At 39.9% G+C, this 23,518-nt stretch overlaps 2 protein-coding genes across 2 annotated transcripts in view; both read left to right on the forward strand.

Annotated features, from left to right (window-relative positions):
* The window catches only part of LOC136179616 (NLR family CARD domain-containing protein 3-like), a 173,233-nt gene that overhangs the window by 96,791 nt on the left and 52,924 nt on the right, over positions 1-23,518 (forward strand). The gene's annotated exons all lie outside the window — the stretch shown is intronic.
* The window catches only part of LOC136179657 (protein NLRC3-like), a 25,102-nt gene continuing 3,398 nt past the window's right edge, over positions 1,815-23,518 (forward strand). The window contains exons 1-4 of the mRNA XM_065956562.1: positions 1,815-1,827; positions 7,186-7,443; positions 7,723-9,637; positions 10,683-10,856. Coding sequence (XP_065812634.1) covers positions 1,815-1,827; positions 7,186-7,443; positions 7,723-9,637; positions 10,683-10,856 — 2,360 coding nt within the window. The remainder of the gene's footprint in view (positions 1,828-7,185; positions 7,444-7,722; positions 9,638-10,682; positions 10,857-23,518) is intronic.

Here is a 23,518-nt window from a genome sequence, read left to right on the forward strand (position 1 = left end):
AACCCCCTCCCCACCATCAGCTCAGGAGTGCCCACCGTGTGCAGCTCTGTCACTCTGAAATCTCTCCATTAGTGCATGTCCATAGGATCCTGTGTGTGTATACTTCAGCCTATGTGTGTGTTCATGACTTACAGAGTGTAAAGACTGACATTTCCATTCATGACAAAACATTCATGCTTTACGAAAGCTATTTGTAGCTTCGTCATGTGTTTTCCAAAGACGCATTAAACCCTCCCTTATAGTGACACTGAGAGGAGGAGCAACACTGACGCTTCAACATCACATTATCTGATATGAAAGTAACAGTTTATTTGAGCCACAGCAGAGCTGCAGTCTAGAAAAGTCTCTCCATCTCTCTCCAAAGACAAATCCAACCCAATTCATCAAGTTTTTCTCAACTAAACAGCAGATTTTCAGTTTAACACCGGTGAGTACTGTTTATTTTTTTACATCTGTTTGAACATTCATTCAACTGTCATAACATAGAAATGTGTCTTTGAAATAAAAACTACATATATCCTACATTTTCTTCTGTGCCACAATCACAAGCTTAACACCAAACTAAAGTGATCGCCTTGTTAATGTTCAACTGAAGGCAATCACAGCTAGCCTCAGATTATACTCAGGGATTTACCTTCTCTCTCAGTTTCCCACTTGTTAGGATGTTATTAGTCAGTGTCAATCAGACAGAAAACAGTTGAGGAGAATCGGGGTTGGTCACAAAGCTTTACATGAAAAATTGTTATTTTTACTGTCAGATATTCACCTCAGTCCTATTACACAAGTGTAGTGTTGCGTTTCTAGGGCATTTCAATGTACAGTCGCATCTTGTCTACAACATGATGTCTGGTTAAAGCTGTTTTACCAGTATAGGCTACTTCTGCGTTGACACTCCACCATTGTTAGCGTTACATATTTGTGCGTTGGTGTGTCTGCGTAGCTCTGCACTACTCTGCCAACAAACCCTAGTCAGTCCGGTTTCTCTGCATTTCATACCACAAGTTTCTGGTTTCTGCTTGTTCGTGTACAGGGATCCATGCCAACTGCAACTGGGTGTGTTATGTTGGAGTTTGAGGATGAAGCTATCTAGTTCATGTCGTGGCTTGATCAGCTCTGTTCAATGTTGTATTGAAACTATATTTTGTGGGGTTTGGGGAGAGACAACACTGCAAGCTATCCAACTAGGTATGAACATTTGTATGTAAGAATATCATTTTGAATAATATTGACAAAAATGAAACACTGGAGATGATTCAACTGTTTTTCCAAAGTAAAATTCTTGACCAGCTTCATTTAAATAACCTCATTTACAAATCAACAGTAAGGTCACAAATTATACAAAATCCACTTCCCCATGTTCCTCTAACATGTGTCTCTAGTCTGTCTACAAACCCCCCAATGATGAGAAAAGTCCATCCTCTCCGTCTTCTGCCTGCTCCACTTTTCAGAAAATGTGTGCTCAAACAGGCCGTTTGGAGATTTTCCCTTCATGACATCACAAAGGGCAGTAGCCCCTCCCCCAGGTGGGTGACACTCCCACAGCTAGGTGTTTGTTCTGCCCTCTGAGTCTGCCTTCTCACCGTAAACAATAGGACATGGAGCGAGAAAGCACCGAGTACACCCGAGCCCTTCCAGAGAGGGGGCGTGGTCAGACACAGCTTATTTACATATTTAAAGGTACAGACACAGAAACAGCCTGTTCTGAGCAGGACTGAAATAGAGGGGTTTATAGACATGATAAAATACAGGATCAGAGTGGATTTAGAACAAGAAACTTCACACACATGTTTTGAGGAGCGAAGTAAGGGGTAACCATGCTCAGGCCCGGTTAGTCCTGGAGCAGTGTGAGTGCAGGCCAGTGGACAGGACAACTTTGCTCGTGTGAGTGCACCCTTAACGTACCACTCAGTGACATGCTGTTGTAAGTGCAGCCAATCAGCGCAGCACCCCATTATCATAGCTGCAGCTCCTGATCAAACTGTTCAGCTATTTCACAGTAAAAGCACGTCCACAATGTTTAAACCAGTAACTTCCATTGTTGAGAATTTGTTAAAAATAGAACCTGTGTATGATCGAATTAGGGCCTGTGTCCACAACCTCCGTTTCAGAGCGCTTCTCCTTGCACTCTCTCCCTCACTCTTGCTAGGTTACCATAGTTAACGTCTGCTTCCCTCTGTAATGTCCGTTAGGTGTGTTTCAGCTCTGCGTTTAATATTTTCTTTAAGTCAAATAAATATCACCAAGAAAACGAGAAGTCCTGTCCTGACTTCAGCAGCAGCTGATGCATTATATGTTATATGCATCTTTTCTGTTTACATGTCGATGTATTTTTCTATTGCTTTGCGATGGATTCTATTGTGAAGACAGCTGAATGTGTGCAGCACTTTGAGCCCAAGACAAATTTCACCGTGAGGACAATAAAGAGCATCATATCGTATTTAAAACAGGCACTGCCAAATCCAGCATATAGAGCACCATTGTGACCCTCGCTCTGCCACTGTGGTCGGTAGGTTGAGCAAATTCACCCGCCACTGCAAAAAGACACCCGTATGTGACGAGTGCTGATTTCCAACCCTGTTTTATACACTTCTAGTTGTACAAATGTCCTAAAGGTCATGGTTGCTGTTAAATACTAACATGTTAGTTTAATGTTTAAAGTTTAAGACTCAATGTCTTGTTATTGGCATTATTCAGGGAAGATCAGACGGACAAATCATGTTAGGATCAAAACAAAGTGCACTGAGGTGCTGCATCAGGTACTTAGGCAGACAGGAAGGAAGAGAAAATCAATTTAAAGAGGTCATATTCTGCCCTTTTTGGGGTTTGTATATTTAATCTATGTTCCTACTTTTGTACATTCACAATAGCTAAAGTCCGAAAAAAGTGTGTGTTTTCATGTACTGCTCCTCCTTGCTCCCTCTACGCTCTGAGTCTGTCAGCTACACTCTGTTGAGCCCACACTGTTAGACCCCACGTGGGCCAAGTCTGCTCTGATTGGTCCGCAGATCCGCTCTGTCGTTATTGGTCAGTTGCTCAGCATGCGTCTCGGAAATTTCAACATGAGCTGCAGGGCCACAACGAGCCAATGGGCTTAGATCAGCGATCTCACACTGACAATGACACCGCACTGACAAAGTTTTATCGAGGGGGGCTAGAACCGAGCGTTACATGCAGCTAATGCTACAGCTAACAGGAGGACGTAGGAGAAGCCGTGATTCCGCGGACTTTGAATTTTTGCACATAGATGTGTCTAAACATGCACAGGACACTTGGAAAACACACTAAAGAGCAGATAAAACCAGAAAAAGCATAATATGGGACCTTTAAGGATCACATCAGGTAATGAGATGTGGACACTTGACCATTTCTGTCTTTCACATTTTTCCTGCTTGTGTCTCACCTGTTTGTTATTTTGTCCTCAGGTTGTTTTACCTGCATGAACGTCTTTTATTGTCCTCTGATCAATCTGGAGATCAGAAGATGAGTGATCGAGGAGACAAAGAGGAGGACAGAGCAGAGTCTCCTCTGTTCAGCTGTCTCTCTATGAAGAGTGACCGGTCTAAAGATTATCCTCTAGACTTCAGTAATGAACCAGGACCCTTAGATCCACAGTAAGAGAACTTTTTTTAATCACCAAACTGTCAAGCTAAAAAAAGAGTCCTGAACACCATAATGTGTTGATTTTCTTGTTTTTAATCATCAACCTGCAGACAGTGATCATACAGAGAAAGTCACTGAACTCATAACAACATACTAAGGATTATATATATGTATTATATGTTTATAGATAAGATAATATGATTTCAGTATTGACTCTTTGGTTGTGTATCTAGTCGTCTTCTCTGTGATTCTGCAGGAAGAAGTCTTTTAAACTGATCCTGAAGTTTAGTGAGATCTGCTGTGATCGTTTTCTTTCAATCATTTTTTCTGTTGTGTCCACTCTTTGTTTGTCTTTTTTTATTTTTTTAACATGACTACACAATGAGATCTTTTTTTTTTACTGAAGTACCGTAACATCCGGTGTAAGATGCACTTTTAATACCTGTTTTTTTTTTCATCTTAAAAGTTGTCTGGGTCTTATACAAAGGTGCAACTAATATACCAGTATAAAATGTTGACACATGAGCCATCATTACCGCGGGTGCAGAAGTCACCATCACTGTGTGCGACCGGACGTGATTAAAAAACCATCCTCATTCATTGGGCCTGATTTACTAAAGGTTTGTGTGTCTTAAAACGTGTGCAAACTTGATACCACCAGCAAAAAATGTGTTAACTGATCTACTAACGGCGCGCAGTGAGGATTGAATCTTTCATATGAGCAAAACACGCATTATCCATTTAGTACGTTTGACTTAATGAATATTCAATATGGGGCGTTTCTGCCCTAGAAAGGAGAAAATGCAAATAAGTTAAGTTAGTACACACATTGTGATTTACCAAGCCTGACAAAAACTGAGGTGATTGTGACGGTGTCTGAATTTAACACCTTTGAAAAGAACGTGCTAACCCAGGAGACCAGTGTTACACACAACAGGCTGCTGTTATTGAAGTTAGGAGGAGACATAGGCTCAATCAAAGAAGGCATACAGATCACGTTATTCTCCACACATGTTAATATGTTTGGAATGACAGCAGGAAACACCATGATTAAACTATATTGTTGCCTATTTAAACAAAACTGAACATCCACATCCTCTGCATTCTAAAGAATTTCAACATTGACATTTATTTCTTCCTGTTTCCCTCTTCTCACCAACATTTTATTTTAAACTTGGGATTTCTTTTTTCTCGGGCTGTGCGTCTCTCCCCCAGCTCGTGCGCTCCTCTCCATAGTGCGCTCGTCTCCTCCCTCTACAGCCCGCTGCTGCTACGCTTGGATGGGGGGACCTCACCACTGCTTGTACCCCCATCTTCGATACCTCTTTCCAGAGCCTTTATGTCCGATCAGACACAGCGCTGGCCAGCTGTCTGGTGCTCAACAATGTGCCGAGTGTCGCGCCTGAGCGCCACAGAGGACACAGCTCACACCTCCTGCACAATGTATGACAATTCATCTTCAAAAGATGAAGAAAAGAGAGGCCCTGTTTAATGCCCAGGTTTTCTTATAAACCAAATTTTATTTTTGTGATATTCAGTTTTATCTGCGATAACTCAAAAATACTGTACGTTCATTTGCCTCTTCCACTGATACCTATTTTGCGCTTGCAGTCGTCCTGCTTTCCGTCCAAACTCTCCATGACGTAAACCAGTAGAACACACAAAAGCCTAACTTAAATAGTATCGCCTCCACAAGGTTTGCACCTGGTGTCATTCACCCAAACTTTCTTAGTTGATCACCCAAAAATCACACACTCACCAAACGTGCAATTTTTTTGGAGTGAACACACAGTTTAGTACTCTTTACTTGGGACCTTAGTAAATCAGGCCCTCAGTGTATTAAGAGCTGATTGCACGCTGTTCTGGGAAAGACAGCGACACAGACCAGTCTGGCTGCGCTACTTTTTCAAAACGTTTCCTTCAAGAGGTCATAATAATGAATTTACAAAAAACTTTAGGATATTGTTCCATAAATAAACCTTGTTGAACGCTCTTTTGATTGAAAGAGTCCTTTATTAAAGTTAAAGAGAAACAAGCGGAGTCGGGCAGAGAGATCACAAGCTAGGGGTCTCTGCTTCACAACTTTCCCTGCAGGCTGAGAGCTCGACTACCGTACTGTAGCTGGTAGGAGAGCAGACTCCACAAAGAGAAAACAGACTAAAAGGGTGACAGAGCTGAACAGTAACTGCAGGTTTTGGACTTCGCTGAACACAATAACTGTCACGCAGGAAGACAGTGTAAACTTTATTTTCTCTCTGAGAGACCTTCAAAAACACAGCGCGTCTTATACCGGTGCAACTTATTTTTAGGATTTTACGGTACTTATTTTTTTTTACTCATGACACAGCTCCTGCACATGCTCAGTGTGCAGGTCATGACACAGCTCCTGCACATGCTCAGTGTGCAGGTCATGACACAGCTCCTGCACATGCTCAGTGTGCAGGTCATGACACAGCTCCTGCACATGCTCAGTGTGCAGGTCATGACACAGCTCCTGCACATGCTCAGTGTGCAGGTCATGACACAGCTCCTGCACATGCTCAGTGTGCAGGTCATGACACAGCTCCTGCACATGCTCAGTGTGCAGGTCATGACACAGCTCCTGCACATGCTCAGTGTGCAGGTCATGACACAGCTCCTGCACATGCTCAGTGTGCAGGTCATGACACAGCTCCTGCACATGCTCAGTGTGCAACTCTCTATAAAGCTGATTAATAACTTTTCAAAGGTCTCAGGTCTCAACCTAAATATTAAACATTTGAACTTATGGCTGTTAAAGATTGTAATGTTCCTCATATTTGTAATAATCCAGTGAATCACCAGGTCACATACCTGAGAGTAGTTATCACCAAGGAGCAAAATATAAGGTGCACCTTAAATTTGAATCCCATCGTTGATAAAACTCTTGTTTACAAAGAGATTTATCTCTGAGACGAAGGACCTTGCTCTCAAAAGCTGAGGGCATTTCCAGACTCACTAATCCGGCTCTATCTTTGGATGTTGACTAAAATGTAACCAACAGATTTGATTATATGTTGTTTAACTTTCTGTGGAAAAACAAAATACATTATGTTAAAAAGAACGTGACAATAAACACGAGTCAATGTGAGGGCTTGAACTTTTTAGACTTCACAGCTCTTAACATTCAAAGTGAACAGGCTGAGACATTTTTAAATAACCCAACATCTCTATGGAATATGATTCCTAATTATGTTTTTTCTAAAGTTGGTGGCCTGGAATTTTATTACTGTGCAACTATAATATCAGTAAAATCCCAATCAAACTATCCAACTTCCATAAACAGATACTCTTGACTTGGTCTCTCATCTTGAAACATAACTTCTCTCCACACAGATATTACATCTGGAACAATAAGGACATTCTCTACAAAAATGAATCCCTGTTTTTTGAAAACTGGTTGAAAATAACATCACACTTGTAGGTCAGTTATTGGACTCAGATGGTAGACTCTATGGTTACACAGACAGACTTCTGCACATGCTCACTGAGGAGGACATGGCACACCTTTTTAAAACACTGCTTTTTGTGGCTTTATTTGATTCAGTCCACCACTGGTTTCTAAATGTCAGTCTCAGTTTTCACAGCTTTATGATTTCCCTTATCTCCACAGAATAACAAAGGGGTCTGTTTCTGTGGAGGAGCAGCTGTCCAGCTGTGCTTTGTGTCAGGGCCTCCTGAGAGATCCAGTTTCTACCAGATGTGGACACTGGTTCTGTAGACAGTGTCTCACCTCATACTGGGACCAGTCTACTTCATCAGGAGAGTCCTCCTGTCCCCAGTGTGGAAAACGATCTAAAATAAGACGAGGACTGCAGATATCCAGTAAGTCCAGCACTGTAATAAGTAAGACTGAAGTCATTGTGTCTAAAAACAAGACAGAGCAGTTAGTATTTTCACTGATATGTAGTTAAATGAAACATTTACATTTTATCTGATTCTTGCTGTCAGTTTATATTCAGTATATTTTATTTCTCTTGTAGCAGCACACATTTATTACACAGATGTTTTTGTGTTATGCAGTTTGCTTAATGTGTAATAATACAATTTTTGTATTTGATCATTTTATAAATTCAGTCTCAGGATATGTTTCTTCTCTTTCAGTAGATAGAGGTCTGCAGGAGGTTACAGATGAACATAAGATCAGTCTGAGGAAAAGATGTGAACATGTGACTGAAGGAAGTGATGAAACAGGAAGTAGAACCCTCCTCAACAGGATCTACACTGAGCTCTACATCACAGAGGGACAGAGTGAAGAGGTGAATACCCAACATGAGGTGAGACAGCTTGAGACAGACTCTAAAAAGAAGACCCTCCATGAGACTCCAATCAAGTGTCAGGACATCTTTAAAGCCTTACCCGACCAACAGAACCAAAAGACAGAAGCTCAACCCGACCAACAGAAACAAAAGACAGAAGCTCAACCCGACCAACAGAAACCCATCAGAGTGGTTCTGACAAACGGCGTCGCTGGTGTTGGAAAAACCTTCTCAGTGCAGAAGTTCACTCTGGACTGGGCAGAGGGCTCAGAGAACCAAGACCTCAGTCTGGTGATCCTGCTTTCATTCAGGGAGCTGAACTTGATCAGAGATAAGGAGTACAGTCTTCTTGAGCTGCTCCGTGTTTTCCATCCAACATTACAGAAGGTCACAGCAGAGACGCTCGCTGTCTGTAAACTGTTGTTCATCTTTGACGGCCTGGATGAAAGCAGACCGTCATTGGACTTCAAAAACAGTGAGGTTGTGTCTGATATCACAAAGAAATCATCGTTAAACACACTGTTGACAAACCTCATCAAGGGGAATCTGCTCCCCTCAGCTCTTATCTGGATAACTTCTCGACCTGCAGCAGCCAATCAGATCCCTCCTTCATGTGTTGACAGGGTAACTGAAGTACGAGGCTTCACTGACGCCCAGAAGGAGGAGTACTTCAGGAGGAGGTTCAGTGATGATGAAGATCTGTCCAGCAGAATCATCTCACACATCAAGACATCCAGGAGCCTCCACATCATGTGTCTGATCCCGGTCTTCTGCTGGATCACTGCCACAGTTCTGGAGCACATGATGAGCAGAGAGCAGAGAGGAGAGCTGCCCAAGACCCTGACTGACATGTACTCACACTTCCTGCTGGTTCAGACAAAGAGGAAGAAGAACAATTATGATGAGGGACGTGAGACAAGTCCACATGAGCTGATGGAGGCTGACAGGGAAGTTCTTCTGAAGCTGGGGAGGCTGGCGTTTGAACATCTGGAGGATGGAAACATCATGTTCTATAAAGAAGACCTGGAGCGTTGTGGTCTTGATGTCACAGAGGCCTCGGTGTACTCAGGAGTTTGTACAGAGATCTTCAAAACAGAGTGTGTGATCCTCCAGAAAACAGTTTACTGCTTTGTTCATCTGAGCGTTCAGGAGTTCCTGGCTGCAGTCTACATGTGCCACTGTTTGACAAACAGGAACACAGGTGTAGTGAAGGCTTTCCTTCAAGACATCAACCTTGTGGACTCATCTGGAAATACTTTTTTAAAGAAGATTTCAAAAGTTCTAACTCCTGGCCCATCCCTGGAAGTCTTCCTGAGGAGTGCCATGGAGAAATCCCTGGAAAGTAAAAATGGTCACCTGGACCTGTTTGTTCGCTTCCTTCATGGCCTCTCTCTGGAGTCCAACCAGAGACTCTTAGGAGTCCTGCTGGGTCGGAGAGACAACAGTCAGGAAATGATCCAGAGAGTCATCAACAACCTGAAGAAGATGAACAGTGATGATATCTCTCCTGACAGAAGCATCAACATCTTCCACTGTCTGACGGAGATGAACGACCTCTCAGTCCATCAGGAGATCCAAGAGTTCCTGAAGTCAGAGAACAGATCAGAGGAGGAACTCTCTGTGATCCACTGCTCTGCTCTGGCCTACATGCTGCAGATGTCAGAGGAGGTTCTGGATGAGTTGGACCTGAAGAAGTACAAGACATCATACCAGGGACGACTGAGACTGATTCCAGCTGTGAGGAACTGCAGGAAGGCAAAGTAAGTCCAGATGTGATTAAATATGAGTAAAAATAAGCCTTTAGTTCTTCAAATATATACTATACAGTGTTTCCCCTAGGTTTATAGCGTTGGGGGGGTGGGGACAAGCCGACATGCCGACACGGCGACAGCTGTCGTTTTCTATTGGAAAGATATCCTTAAATGACTTCTTTCCCTGATTTCCGACTCTATCCACTATCCTATCTCTACAATAAAGGCACAAAAAGCCAAAAAATAAATCTTTAAAAAACTTGACCTCTGAAGGTCAAGTAAAAAAAAAAAAGTAACGTAACAGAGTGATTTGTGACAACAAACAACATAAATTGAGTCCCCGGTCTGCTGTTTTTTCTGCTCTGACTCTATGAGCAGATTGCAGCTAAATGAGTTAGCCTACATGGCTACAATGAAAACTCGTTCCAGCCTCAAAATAGTAAACCCACAAATTCCTTTCTATTTGGGTACATCACTATAAAACAATAAAGATGACATGACACTGATTTGTATACGTAACAGATGTTGACTCTTAGTCTAGCAAACAGTTGTTGACAACATATGGTTGGCTCCTATCCATATATAGATCTGCTACTACTTAGGTGTTTCACCCATATAAGGTTACAGCTTCAGACATCCAAAAGAAGAATTACCCTAAGATGGTTGACACAATTTAAAGATATGTCCACAAAATTATCAAGATGAATGAATCCATGAAAATACGTACTAACACCGTGTCTGCAGCTAACTTAACGATAGCGACGTCATCTCACAGCCTGCTATAGTCTGTGAACATCTTAACACAGACTCTGTTAAACTGCGCTGCGTTATACACACTGATGATACAGTTCACGATAAATGTACGCTCCACTTCCCAATTCCATCACGGGGACCAGGAGCAGTCAGACACACACACACGTTTACAAGTGATGGAAATGTTTGTTAACTAAAGTGAGTTCAGATCAGCTGAACCTCTGATGTGAAAAACACAATTTGTCAAAATATTAAGACAGTCCTTTAAATAACATATTATGTACCATTAATGTCATGACAGGTTTTCTAACTGTGGACTGTCAGAGACTCACTGTGAAGTCGTGGCCTCAGCTCTGAAGTCCAACCCCTCCCATCTGAGAGAGCTGGACCTGAGCCTCAACAATCTGCAGGATTCAGGAGTGAAGCTGCTGTGTTCTGGACTGAAGAGTCCAAACTGTAGACTGGAGACTCTGAGGTAAAACAACAGGTTTAATTTCTCTGTTCAGATTCAGATGATGTGAAACTAAACTGTAGACTTCAGGCTGATAATCAAATGATCCACACTGAGGATCTTAATGCTGAAGTACATTTTCTTCTTCTGTGGTTTTGTCCACAGAGTGGTAGCAATTTAAAGCCTTACATTTTAAACCTAAATATATATAAAAAAAATACCGTGTTGTATATTTCACTCTTTACCAACTGAACAGCTGATTTTTAGATAAATTATGAATAATTAAACAAAGAAAAACAATCATTCCAATTTCAACCATCAGACGTAAAAATAAAGTCTAACACTTGTTTTGTCTGAGATGTTTGTGACACTGTGAGATTCTGAAACTGTCAAAGGAAAGTTTAAATTGAAGACTCTTTGATTGAATGTCTTCTCTATAACTAGAATAAATATTACAGATGTTTACTTTGTTCACTTTTCGTCGTAGACGATCATCTTTTTTTTTTCCCTCTTAGAGCAGGGATATCAAACATACGGCCCGCAGGCCTGACAGCAGGTTTCATCTGGCCCATGAGACGTTTTGGGAAGAAGGAGGAAATGTATTGAAAAATATTTTGAGATTTTTTATAAATTAAATATTTGTAATACGTATTTTCCCCGAATTGTATTAAAACCTATAATGAGCAACGTAACCCTTTCTCAGCAGGGAGTATCATGAAAAAGACAAGTGGCCGAGCGCACGAGCTGCTCCTGCATTACGCTGGTAATACATCACATCAGCAAACAGGCTGAAGACCTGAGAGAGGTGACACAGAATGCAGGTTTTCAAGAGAGATCGAAGGAGCGATATTTCTTTAGTTTTATTTGCTCACAAGTTGCCAGAATTTTATCAAAGCTACAGGACTTAACCACAGGAGGAGCTGCACTGCACACTCATCCTGACGGTCTTCAGTTCTGTCCACACTTCTTTCCAGTTTCTTCTGGCTTGACTGATGTAAAACAAAAGTTTGGCTGATAATAACAAAGCTTCCTATGGAGTGAGTCACAAAGAGCAGCTCGTGCAAATAAAAAACAATCCTCTCTGTCCTGCGTAACGGCCCAGACCGTCTCCTCACATCCAGTGTAGTTTGTGGACACCGGCGTTGAGCCTGGTGATAGAGTTATTTTACCTCTGGTTATTGTAAAAACAGTAAATTAAAATGAATGTTAACTGATTTTATTTACAGATGGTTCATTTTTAGGTCACCCAGAGGTGAACGTGTTGATCACCTAAAAGTTTCAGCGTGACATCACTTCTAAATGCAGTAGCCTGCTGTTGTGCCTTTATCACCAGCTTTAATCAGACTGTAAAAATATAACTATTACTGAACATTTCATTCTTATACAAAAACAATATCACGCTCAGACCCTCCGCGCACCATTCTCGCGCCGACTGCGATTGCGCAATATCGGCGCGCCGACCGCAATAAGCATGAAACCTGATTCAATGAGTCGCACATGGCTAATTTACGTAACGTTATGTTTCCGTGAAAACACTATGGAAAGATTCGAAGTCTGGCTAGCAAGCCAGCCTTTCTGTTAAACATGCTGTCTGATCATAACGTTTGGTAGCCATAGGTAAAGATGTTGAGAGAAATGCTTAACTTCATGCAGCTTTCTGGTTTATTATTATCTCAGGCAACATTAATGTGACAGTGTCAACACATGTAATAAGGTAAGGTAGGCCAGAGGGAATATAAACTTAATGAAAACCAGCAGGAGCAAAACATCAGGTTAATATATTGATAATGTTACATATTTAATTATAGAAGATCTGTGAAAATATTGTCATACTTGATGACTGCATTATGATGTTCACTCTGCTCTGACAGCTACTTGCATAGTGACTGCACTTCACGTCACCCCTTAGTGGAACATGGTAAGCCCTGTTCTGCAAATTCATCCCATTTATAAAAAGGGACTGAAGGTTTGACAAGGGTTCTTCATGTTTTACTGAAGCTTTATCAAAAAGTTAGAACATAGATATCGACAAGCAATTGTGTTTTTCTTATTGTTTGCATCGCTTCTTCAGTAGGTCTGAATGCTAAAGTCTTCTGTAAATTCACAATTTAAAGCTGATATTTAAAAAAAAAAAAAATTCCTGGGGGTGCATGCCCCCGGACCCCCCTAGGATGTTTGGATCAATGTCACCTTTTTCATCTCTGATGAGTTTGCACCCCTGTAAAATGCTTCTTTGATTTGCGCACGGAGATGGCACAGATTCATGGCGCATACCATTAAATAACAGTACAGGTTAGACACAGCTTTTTTAACTACAGTACTGTATGCTTGTGTAAGTAACTTAATGATAGGATGTATTTCGTCCTCATTTTTCTTAATGTTTTTAATATAATAGTCTCTCATTTACAGATATCTCAAGAAATCCTGATTTGTTAGATCGTATGTATTTTTAAGTTCTTGAAAACTTCTCATCTGAACACTAATAAGTGTACATATGGCTGTTATTTGTCCAGTTTTTAAATGTAGGATCCAACTTTAGCGGGTTAAATTTCTCATCAAAAGCTATCCATTTTAATAATCCCAGATCCTTCCCTAATTTTAACTGCTTAACAGTGGAGAACCATATGTCCAGTGTAAATGATGTTAATGGGGCTAAATGTTCTTCCGCTCTCATCTGGACAGGTATCTCTCTTTCACCAATACTTGTATTTAAATGTAGACATTTCAATATCTTTTCATCGAGCTACATAACCAGCATTACACCAATACATGAGTGGACGTAATTGTGTTGCTTTAAAGTATTCCTTTAAGTTCGGAAGGGCCATTCCCCCTTTATCTTTAGACAGCTGAAGTGTGGTGTAACGGATCCTCGGTTTTTTACCCTCCCAAATAAATCGTGATATAAGCTTATCCCATTTGATAAATTGAGCTTGTGGTATGTTTACAGGCAGAGATAAAAATAAATTTATGAAACGTGGTAATATGTTCATTTTCACCACACTTATCCTCTCATGGAGCCCCAGTGGATAGGTGGACCATCTTTCAATGTCTTTCCTTAAATCGCTGTCTATCTGTCCATAATTACTTTGATATAGTTTTGATAAGTTGTTGGTTATATTTATACCAAGGTATTTTAGTGATCTTGTTTCCCAGTTTATTCTGAATTCTTGGTGAGCAGTTAAACATGAGAACTTGAGTCTTAAGTAAATTTTTCTTGTACCCAGAGTACGAACTGAAGTTTTCTAGAATTTCCACAAGTTGCATAAACGTTGTCCTTTATGTAGATCATGACATCATCAGCAAACAGACTAATTATGTGTTTTTGTTTATTAAATTCTATTCCGGTTATTGAATTGTCTTGCCTGATCATTTGGGCTAACGGTTCAATATACAGAGTGAATAGAGTCGGGCTAAGACAGCAACAAAATCCTGCTTGTTCTCTTCTGAGCTGCTTGTCTATTGCATCTGAAATTCTTTGTGTGATGACTTTTGCTAGTATTTTTCTTGGAATTGACAAAAGGGTAATTCCACGGCAGTTGTCACAGTTTTTTTAGGGAACCTTTCTTGGGTATCTTTACGATTACACCCTTTGACCAATCGTTTGGTATCGTCTTCATCCCCCATAGGGATGTGAAGAGTGGGTTGAGCAGTTTTGCTGAAAGTTCTGGATGTACTTTGAACAGTTCTGCATTCAGGTTGTCTTGCCTGGGGGCTTTTCCATTTATGAGTGATTTGATGGCTGAAACAATTTATTTTTCTTCTGGTGGTGCAGTGTTAAACTCAAGGGCAGTCTCAGGTTCCTGTATCTCTGCTTCTGCTGTTGGTGGGGGTCTGTTTAGGACCTCGCTGAAGTGTTCTGCCCACCTTGCCTCTACTTCTGCCTCTGATGTAAGAGTTCGCCCTTGTTTGTCAGTGATCGGCGTATCTATAGCTCTATGGTACCTACCGCAGACTATTTTGGTAATTTTATAGAACAAGCAGGATTTCGGAAAGGAAGAGGGTGTGCCGACCAGATTTTCACTCTGCGCAACATCATAGAGCAGTGCACAGAATGGCAAAGACAGCTATATATCAACTTTGTAGACTTCGAGAAAGCATTTGACAGCAACCACAGGGACAGTTTATGGCGCATTCTACGTTTGTATGGAATTCCACAAGAAATCATCCTCATCATAAAGGTTTTTTTTTTGTTTTGTTTTTTTACACCAACTTCACATGCCAAGTAGGAAACAGCAACCACACTTTTGAAGTCAAGACTGGAGTGAGGCAAGGATGCGTGATGTCAGCATTACTCTTCAATACCGTCATAGACTGGGTGATGCGAAGAACAACCGAAGATCAACCTAGAGGCATCAGATGGACACTATTTACAACACTTGAAGACCTAGACTTTGCAGACGACTTGGCACTGGTTTCCCATACCCACCAACATATACAAGAAAAAACATCCTGTGTCAACAGATTTGCACAACAAATAGGACTGAACATAAGCCTGAAGAAAACAGAGGTGATGACCTTAAACACACAAAATCCCCCACCTATACAAATAAATGGAGTAAATATACCCACAACAGAAGAGTTTTCATATCTAGGAAGCACTGTTAGATATGATGGAGGAACAGGCAATGACATCAAAAGCCAACTCAACAAGGCAAGAAACACATTCAGAATGATGAACAATGTGTGGAAGTCCACAAAGTACAGCATCAACACCAAACTCAAGTTGTACCAGAGCTGTGTTCTCTCCACCTTACTATACAGCTGTGAATGCTGGAGGATGACAGAGAAAGACCTTTCCAAGCTCTCGGCATTCCACACAAGAAACCTCAGAAAAATCCTACGTATCTTCTGGCCTAACACCATCTCCAACCAGCAATTACTTGCTCGGACCAACCAAGAAAGTATAGAGACCATCATAAAAAGAAGGCGGTGGAGATGGATTGGACACATCATGCGAAAAGAACAGGATTACATTACTAGAACCGCCCTACACTGGACACCTGAAGGCAAACGAAAGAGAGAGCAACACAAAGAAACCTGGCATCGAACAGTGGAGAAAGAACTGAAAGCCATGAAGCAGACCTGGAGTTCTATCCAAAAGCTCGCCCAAAACAGACAGGAGTGGAGATCCTTTGTTGCTGCCCTACATGCCAGTAGGCATAAAGGGCAGTAAGTAAGTAAGTAAGACAGCAACCCTGTCTAGTTCCTCTCTCAAGTTGGAATCTATCAGAGAGAGAACCGTTAACCTTTACTCTCGCTGTGGGTGCATTATAGATGGATTTAATGCATTGAATAGATTTTTCATTAAATCCAAACTTCTCCAATGTTAAATATAAAAACTCCCAATTGACTCTATCGAATGTTTTTCAGCATCTAGGCTGATCAAAGCTATAGGTAAATTTTCTTTGTGTATGATGTGTAATGTCCTTCTGACATTGTCTTGTGTCTGTCTTCCCCCTACAAACCCTGTCTGGTCTTCATCTATCAGGTCTGCTACAAAGGCTTGGAGTCTGTTTGATATTATTGAGGTATACATCTTATAATCAACATTTTAAATCCATATTGGTCTATAGTTTTGGCAGTAGTCCTTATCTTTTTGGGGTTTGGGGAATACTGTGATTATTTCTTCCTTCAAGGTGGGAGGTACAGTGTTTTCAGCCATGATCCAATTAAAAGTAGTTTGTAATAATGGAGACAGTTCACGTGCAAATTTTTTGTACCACTTGGATGGAAATCCATCACTTCCAGGTGCCTTATATTGTTTTAGACTTCCTATGGTTTTCAGGATTTCCTCTGTGGTTATCTGTTCTGTTATGTGTTGATTCTGCGTTGTACCTATTGAGGGTAACTCCAAGGAGTCAAGGAATGTTCTAATGTCGTTTTGATATGAGATAGATTGCTGAGTGTAAAGATCCTTGTAGTAATCTCTGAAGATCTTTTCAATTTCTCCTGGTTCGTATTTTAATTGGTTTGTTTTTGGATCATGCAGTTTATTGACAGTAATTGCGGCCTGTTGTTTTCGTAATCGTCTAGCTAATAATTTCACAGCTTTTGGGCCTGTTTCATAATAACTTTGTTTTAGATATCTCACTTTTGTCTCTGCTTCAAAATGAAGTAAATCCTCTATTTTTTTCCTCCCCTCTTTCATTCGTTGTTGTATTTTTTGGTCAGTTTTTCCTTTATGCTTTTGTTCTAATTGTTTTAGTTCGGTTACATAAATGTTTTATTGTTTTTCTCTCTCTTTCTTGAGTTGCTTGTGATTGCGATCAATTTCCCCTTTATTACTAATATCCCATAATATTGCTGGGTTTGTTTCACCATTATTATTTTCCTCCAAGTAAGTCTTTATTTCAGCTCTGATTTACTCGACAACTGATTTGTTATTAAGTATTCCCACATTTAGCCTCCATATTGTATTTCTCTGTCTACAATTCAAGAGTATCTTTAGGTAAACTGCACTATGATCAGAAACATCTGCCACTCCAATCTGACATTCTTATTATTAGTATTCGTATTATATCTCTATTTTCTTTTTGCATAAAAAATAGTCAATCCTGGAGTAGACAGAATGCGTTGATGAGTAATGACTGAAGTCTCTTTGCTGAGGATGCAGGTCTCTCCATACATACAGAACATTTCCTCCCACGCATTTTTAACCATCTTTGTTGTAGATTTCTTATTTCTCTTCACACTGGTCGTGTCCATGTCATAGTCCATTATTATGTTGAGATCACCTCCACATATGCATATACCTTCTGCTTCTACTGCTATTATATCAAATAAGGATTTGAAAAATTCCTTATTCCTCTCCGGTGGGGCATATATGTTCACCAATGTTATTAATGTCTGCCCAATTGTTCCTTTAACCATAATGTAACGTCCCTCTTCATCCTTTATTTCTTTTTGGCATTCAAACTTGATCACATTGGATTTTAATATTGCTACCCCTCTTTTGTGAGTATTAGAGTGTGAACTATAGAAAGTGTTTCTAAATCCAAATCTTTTTCATTTCTCATGTTCTGATTTTGAGTGAGTCTCTTGAAGGAAATGTATCTGAATCTTTTCCTTTGTGAGTTTGGTCATAATTTTAGCTCTTCTGACTGGGTTTCCTAAGCTAGTGGTTCTCAAACCTTTTAGACTGTGTACCACCTCCGAAAATATTTGGCTCTCCAAGTACCACCATTATGGTAGATGTTAAAATACACTGTAGGCCTATTTCTACACACATTTCAAGCAAGATCAAATTAATTCATAAAAAGAATATTATTTATTATTGACTTCTGGCAGCCACGCTGTGCTGTAGGCCTACTAAGGGCTAGCGCCAAAACTGGCCCTTAAACTCCACACAACACTGACATTTGCCCAAATCAAAAGAAGTGAAGAACAATAAAAACCAACAACCTGTTCTAGAATATTTCATCTCCAGTGTTTCCCACTAATAGACGATACCTGGGCCCAAGTATATTTCCGACCTGTTCTTATTTAATTTTTAATTTATTCATAAAATTGCTGCGTGCCTGAGATAGCGAGAGGGAGCGGGGGAGAGAGAGAGAGCGCGCTCCGCAGGCTCCGTGCAGCCAGAGCCGCTTTATTTTAAGTCTCTGCGTTCAACATAACAAAACTGCCAAAAAAAAATCCCTCTTGAATCCTGCGGAGTGTAAAGACAACGAAAGAGAGCAGAATCACATCAGCTTCAGAGCAAGAGAGAGAGAGAGAGAGAGAGGGGAGGGGGAGCGATAAGTTCCACTGTCCGTACATGCATCAAAACTGAAGCTTCTCCTGACTCCGTTTTAAAAATGTTAATGTACAGCTGCTTGCTGCCGATTGTGTGCTGAACTCCAATAAATAACAGAATATCTGTTAATGTAGGCCTACAGCTGCTTTCTGTTGTTTCAGTACTGAACTATAACAGAATATCTGTTAATGTAGGCCTACAGCTGCTTTCTGTTGTTTCAGTACTGAACTAGAACAGAATATCGAGTGGAACTTTTCAAAACGCGAGACGTACTCCTGTTGTTGTTAATGTCTGTGCGCGAACATAAATTGAGCAGATTAAAGATGTTTGTTGCAAAAACTAGATTAATTTAGAGGGGAAAACACATTTGATATTAATACAACCCAATAGATACAAGACAGATAAGATAGGAGTATGACAAAAAAAAAAAAAAATTGGCGTTTTATGCTGAAAGTTTTTTTTAAATATTGTGGAGATTCTTTTGCGTACCACCACAGGGAGTCCCTGTACCACCGGTACGCGTACCATAGTTTGAGAACCACTGTCCTAAGCCATTAACATTTAGAGACATTACTTTAATCTCCTCTTGTTTTGTATTCATGAACTGTTATAGTTCTATTATCTTTGTAACAACACCTCCACAAGCTCTTAGTAAGACACTTTTGAACAATAAGTAACGTTTTGAACCACCTTTTAGAACATTGCACTTTAACTAAACACAGAAAAGGTGACCTCCTTAAAGAGATGTCAACAAACTTTGTTTCATGTTGACTCTCTTTTTGTTTTAAGGGGGGAGAGCCTCTCACAGTGAAAGGGCCCCCTACGAGTAGAGAGGTTCAGCCCACAAGGGGTTAATCTTCCCATACTAGACCAACAGTTTTATCTCCGTTCCTCTCAAGCCGTGAGTCCAGATATCTATAACCCTTTAAACCAGGCAATTGTTCGGCTTACCTTATTTCTTTAAGAGATTATGTCTTTCTTTTCCCCTCTCATTTAAACTAGACTTAAATTAAACACTCGTATAAGGCACGTTATGTAGCCAAAGGATATAGTCAAAAGATGGGAGTAGACTATGAGGAGACTTTTTCTCCAACTGCCAACCTAACCAGTATAAGAGTCTTAATGCAAAAAGCTGCACAGGAAACCTTGATATTACATCAAATGGATGTCAAAACTGCTTACTTGTATGCACCAATAGACTATGAGATATACATGGAACAACCAGAGGGTTATGAGGTGAAATCTAGCACAAATGAGAAGTTGATGTTTAAGCTAGAAAAGTCACTGTATGGACTTAAACAGTCAGGGAGAAATTGGAACAAGACACTACATGAGTGTTTGAGTGAAAACAATTTTGTCCAAAATCCTGCTGATCATTGTGTTTACACAAAAGAAACTGAAAATGAGAAGGTAATCATTTGAATATGGGTGGATGATTTAATGTTCACAGCCAGATTTAAGATGAAGGACTTGGGTAAACTGAAACATTTTCTTGGTATTGATTTTGAACAGAGTGAAAAATGTGTGAAAATGTCCCAGAAGAAATATGTGAAAAAGATACTTGAAAGGTTTGACATGCAAGACTGTAAACCCAGAGAGACACCTTGTGAACAAAAACTCAGCTACACTGATGATGCAGAAATGATGAGTGATGTCAAGAAATACAGAGAGGCCGTAGGGAGCCTTATTTATCTGACTACATGTACAAGACCAGATTTGAGTTTTGTAGTAAGTAAACTGTCTCAACATTTTACAGAACCAACAGAAGAACAATGGACTACTGTAAAACATGTACTAAGATACTTGAAAAGCACAAGTGAGAAAGAGCTGTGTTACAGACAATGTGAAAATGAGAAACTTGGACTACAAGCCTTCAGTGATGCAGACTGGGCAGCTGATGTTCGAGATAGACGCAGTACAACAGGTTACTGTGTGAGTCTAAAATGGTCCTATGATTTCATGGAAAACTAAAAAGCAACCTACTGTTGCGTTATCCACTTGTGAGGCAGAGTATATGGCGTTAGCTGCAACTACACACGAATCTTTGTATCTTATACAACTATTACAGGGACTTGATGGACATCAGTATGTACTTCCTAAGGTTTATGAGGATAACCAAGGAACAATAACATTGGCTAAGAATCCTGTAAACAGACAGAGATGTAAACATGTTGACATGAAGTATCATTTTGTAAGGTCAACTGTTAATGATGGAAAAATAAGTTTGAACTATTGCCCAACAGAACAGATGGTGGCAGATGTAATGACCAAACCAGCTACAAGGTTTAAGCTGAGAAAGTTTAACAAGATTTTGTTTGGAGATTAACCATGTTAAAAACACACGATGTAAGGTGGAAAACCCTGTTTATTTTTGTTGTTTATGATAACAATGTGAGATCAAGTGGGGTGTTGACATAAAGGGAAATATGTATGCTCTCAATTGTAAGAAGGTTGTTCTACGTGGTGTTAATGACAGCAGCCAATGACATGCGCTCATATTCATAGTTGAAGTGTGCATGTATGTCAAGTGAAGTGTGTGTCAATAAAGTTTTTTTCTCCCTCCTGAGAGAGTGTGAGATCCAGTTCATGTAGAACCCATGCCCCACAGTGTGTTTATTCCTCTGTATGTATTTCGGTCTAGTTTTGGGTACGCATGCCAGGATCGTTGTGCAAACTGACTCTGCTAACACCCAGTTTATTGTAAACTCCTCTCGAAGCCATTTTTCCACAAACCTTTCAACCGAGTTGATGGTTTGCTCAGCATCCTCCGGTATGCCGTAAATCTGAAGATTATTCCTTCTAGACCTTGACTCCAAATCGTCCAGTTTCTCCATCATCTGTCTTTGCTCTTTTATTACATGCTGCAGTACATCTGCTTCACTGCTCCATGACTCAGTTTCTTCTGTGCGTGTCAAAGCAGCTTCTAACTTCTTGTTTTGTGACTCTATTTCCAGATTTATTCTTTTTTTTTTTAAAGTTTCTCTTGATATTCTGTTATTTATAGGAGTTCAGAATCAGCAGCAAGCAGCTGTATATTAACATTTTTAAAACGAAGCCATGAGAAGCTTCAGTTTTGATTAGTGCAAGATGCATTTACAAGAGGAGTGAGGACAGAGGACCTTCTCTCTCTTTCTCTGAAGCTGCACGGAGCCATGAGCGCTCCTCTCTCTCTCTCTCTCTCCGTCTCACACACACACGGGCGGCTGTGTCTCTGTTGGTAGAGTCGTCGCCTTTCAACCGAAAGGTCGAGGGTTCGATCCCCAGCTGAGCAACATGTCCGATATGTCCTTGGGCAAGACACTTAACCCTGCATTGCTCCCGCTGCTTCGGTGGCGGTGTATGACTGGAGTAGTGTTGTACTTACTCTCTTTGGATAAAAGCGTCTGCTAAGTGAATTGTAACACACACACACACGCACACACATACAGGGATTACAGTTCTACGATGGATTTCCATCAATTTCAGAATTGTAATATTTTTAGTCAGTGTCAGACAAAAGAAGTCGAGCAGAATGTGGGTTAGTGACAAACGTGCAAACTGCTGTTTTTAATGTCAGTCATTTATCTGAATCCTGTAACACAAGTGTAGTTTTGTGTCTGTGTGGCATTTCAATGTAGGCTACAGTCAGAACTTTTATCTGCTACGTGAAGTCGGCTCGGTGTATAGGAGGCTTTTATTGTGGTAGTGAACATCAGCGTGGATTGCCCGTCATGTCCAGACTTTTTTTTTAGTCTTCGGTGCGCAATTTATTTACCTGACCAAAGAAAAGAATACCAGGGAAATAACAATCCATAACATGACGGAATTTACCGTTAAAGTTTTATTACGTACAGGCAGAGCAGACAGTCACCGAGTGCTCCGCTAACGGACACACTCCGTTAGGAACGCACGTCACGACAACACGTGATACAACACATTACCCACACAGAGCACCACGACATGAATCACCTTTAAACTGGACTGTGTGATGACACAATTCTTACATGTTATATTAGCTTAACAAGCTAGCACTAGTTTACTTTTAACGACTGAGTGGGTGAAAGTTATTAAGTACAGTACTGCATAAGTTCTGTCCAATGTAAACAAAAAGAAGCCTTCTTGTACTTAATAAAAATATACTTCTTACTCCACTGAATTTATAGAAAATCTTAAATTTGTTTGCTAGTTACTTCTCAGATTCAGATTTATAACGCAAAATAGGATGAATACACTATTTGTCTAAATATCTTTATTATATGCCCTGTGAATTCACAAGGTATCCAGATACAGGTCTGTAAATAGAATTAGATCCAACTGAAGCAATGACAACAAAATGAGGAACACATTAATGCATTAAAATAAATATATATTTAAATAATATTCTGTAAGGTAAATTTTTGCAAAGTAACTATTATTCATTTGTTACTCCAGACTAAAGTCTGATATGTTTGTACTCTAACTTCTGTAACTTGTTTGAGGGTATTTCTGTGTTGTTACTACTTTAGACTGCTTAAGGTTAAGAACAGAGTCGGCTTCTTATTTAGTATCAAAACAATCAGAATCAGATTTATTGTCCAGGTATGTTTACACACACAAGGAATTTAACTTTGGTGAACTGTGCTCTCTTATGTACAGGTACAACATTAAATATCAACAATAAACATAATAAGAAAAGACTAATATTTACATGACTAAATATGAAACAGTGCAGTGGTGAATAGTGCAAAAGATGCTGAAGTAACATGAGAAGTAAAATGCAGTTATGTGAAAGATGGGTCAATTAACATGTCAATTACAGTATTTACATCAATAAGTGTGCGTGTATTGATCATTTAAATTAAAGAATATATATATGTATATATATATATGTATATATATATATATATATGTATATATATGTATATGTATACATATGTATATATATATACATATATATATATATATATATATATATATATATATATATATATAT

Source organism: Labrus bergylta, chromosome 7 (assembly GCF_963930695.1).
Source record: "Labrus bergylta chromosome 7, fLabBer1.1, whole genome shotgun sequence".
NCBI classification, from domain to species: Eukaryota; Metazoa; Chordata; class Actinopteri; order Labriformes; family Labridae; genus Labrus; species Labrus bergylta.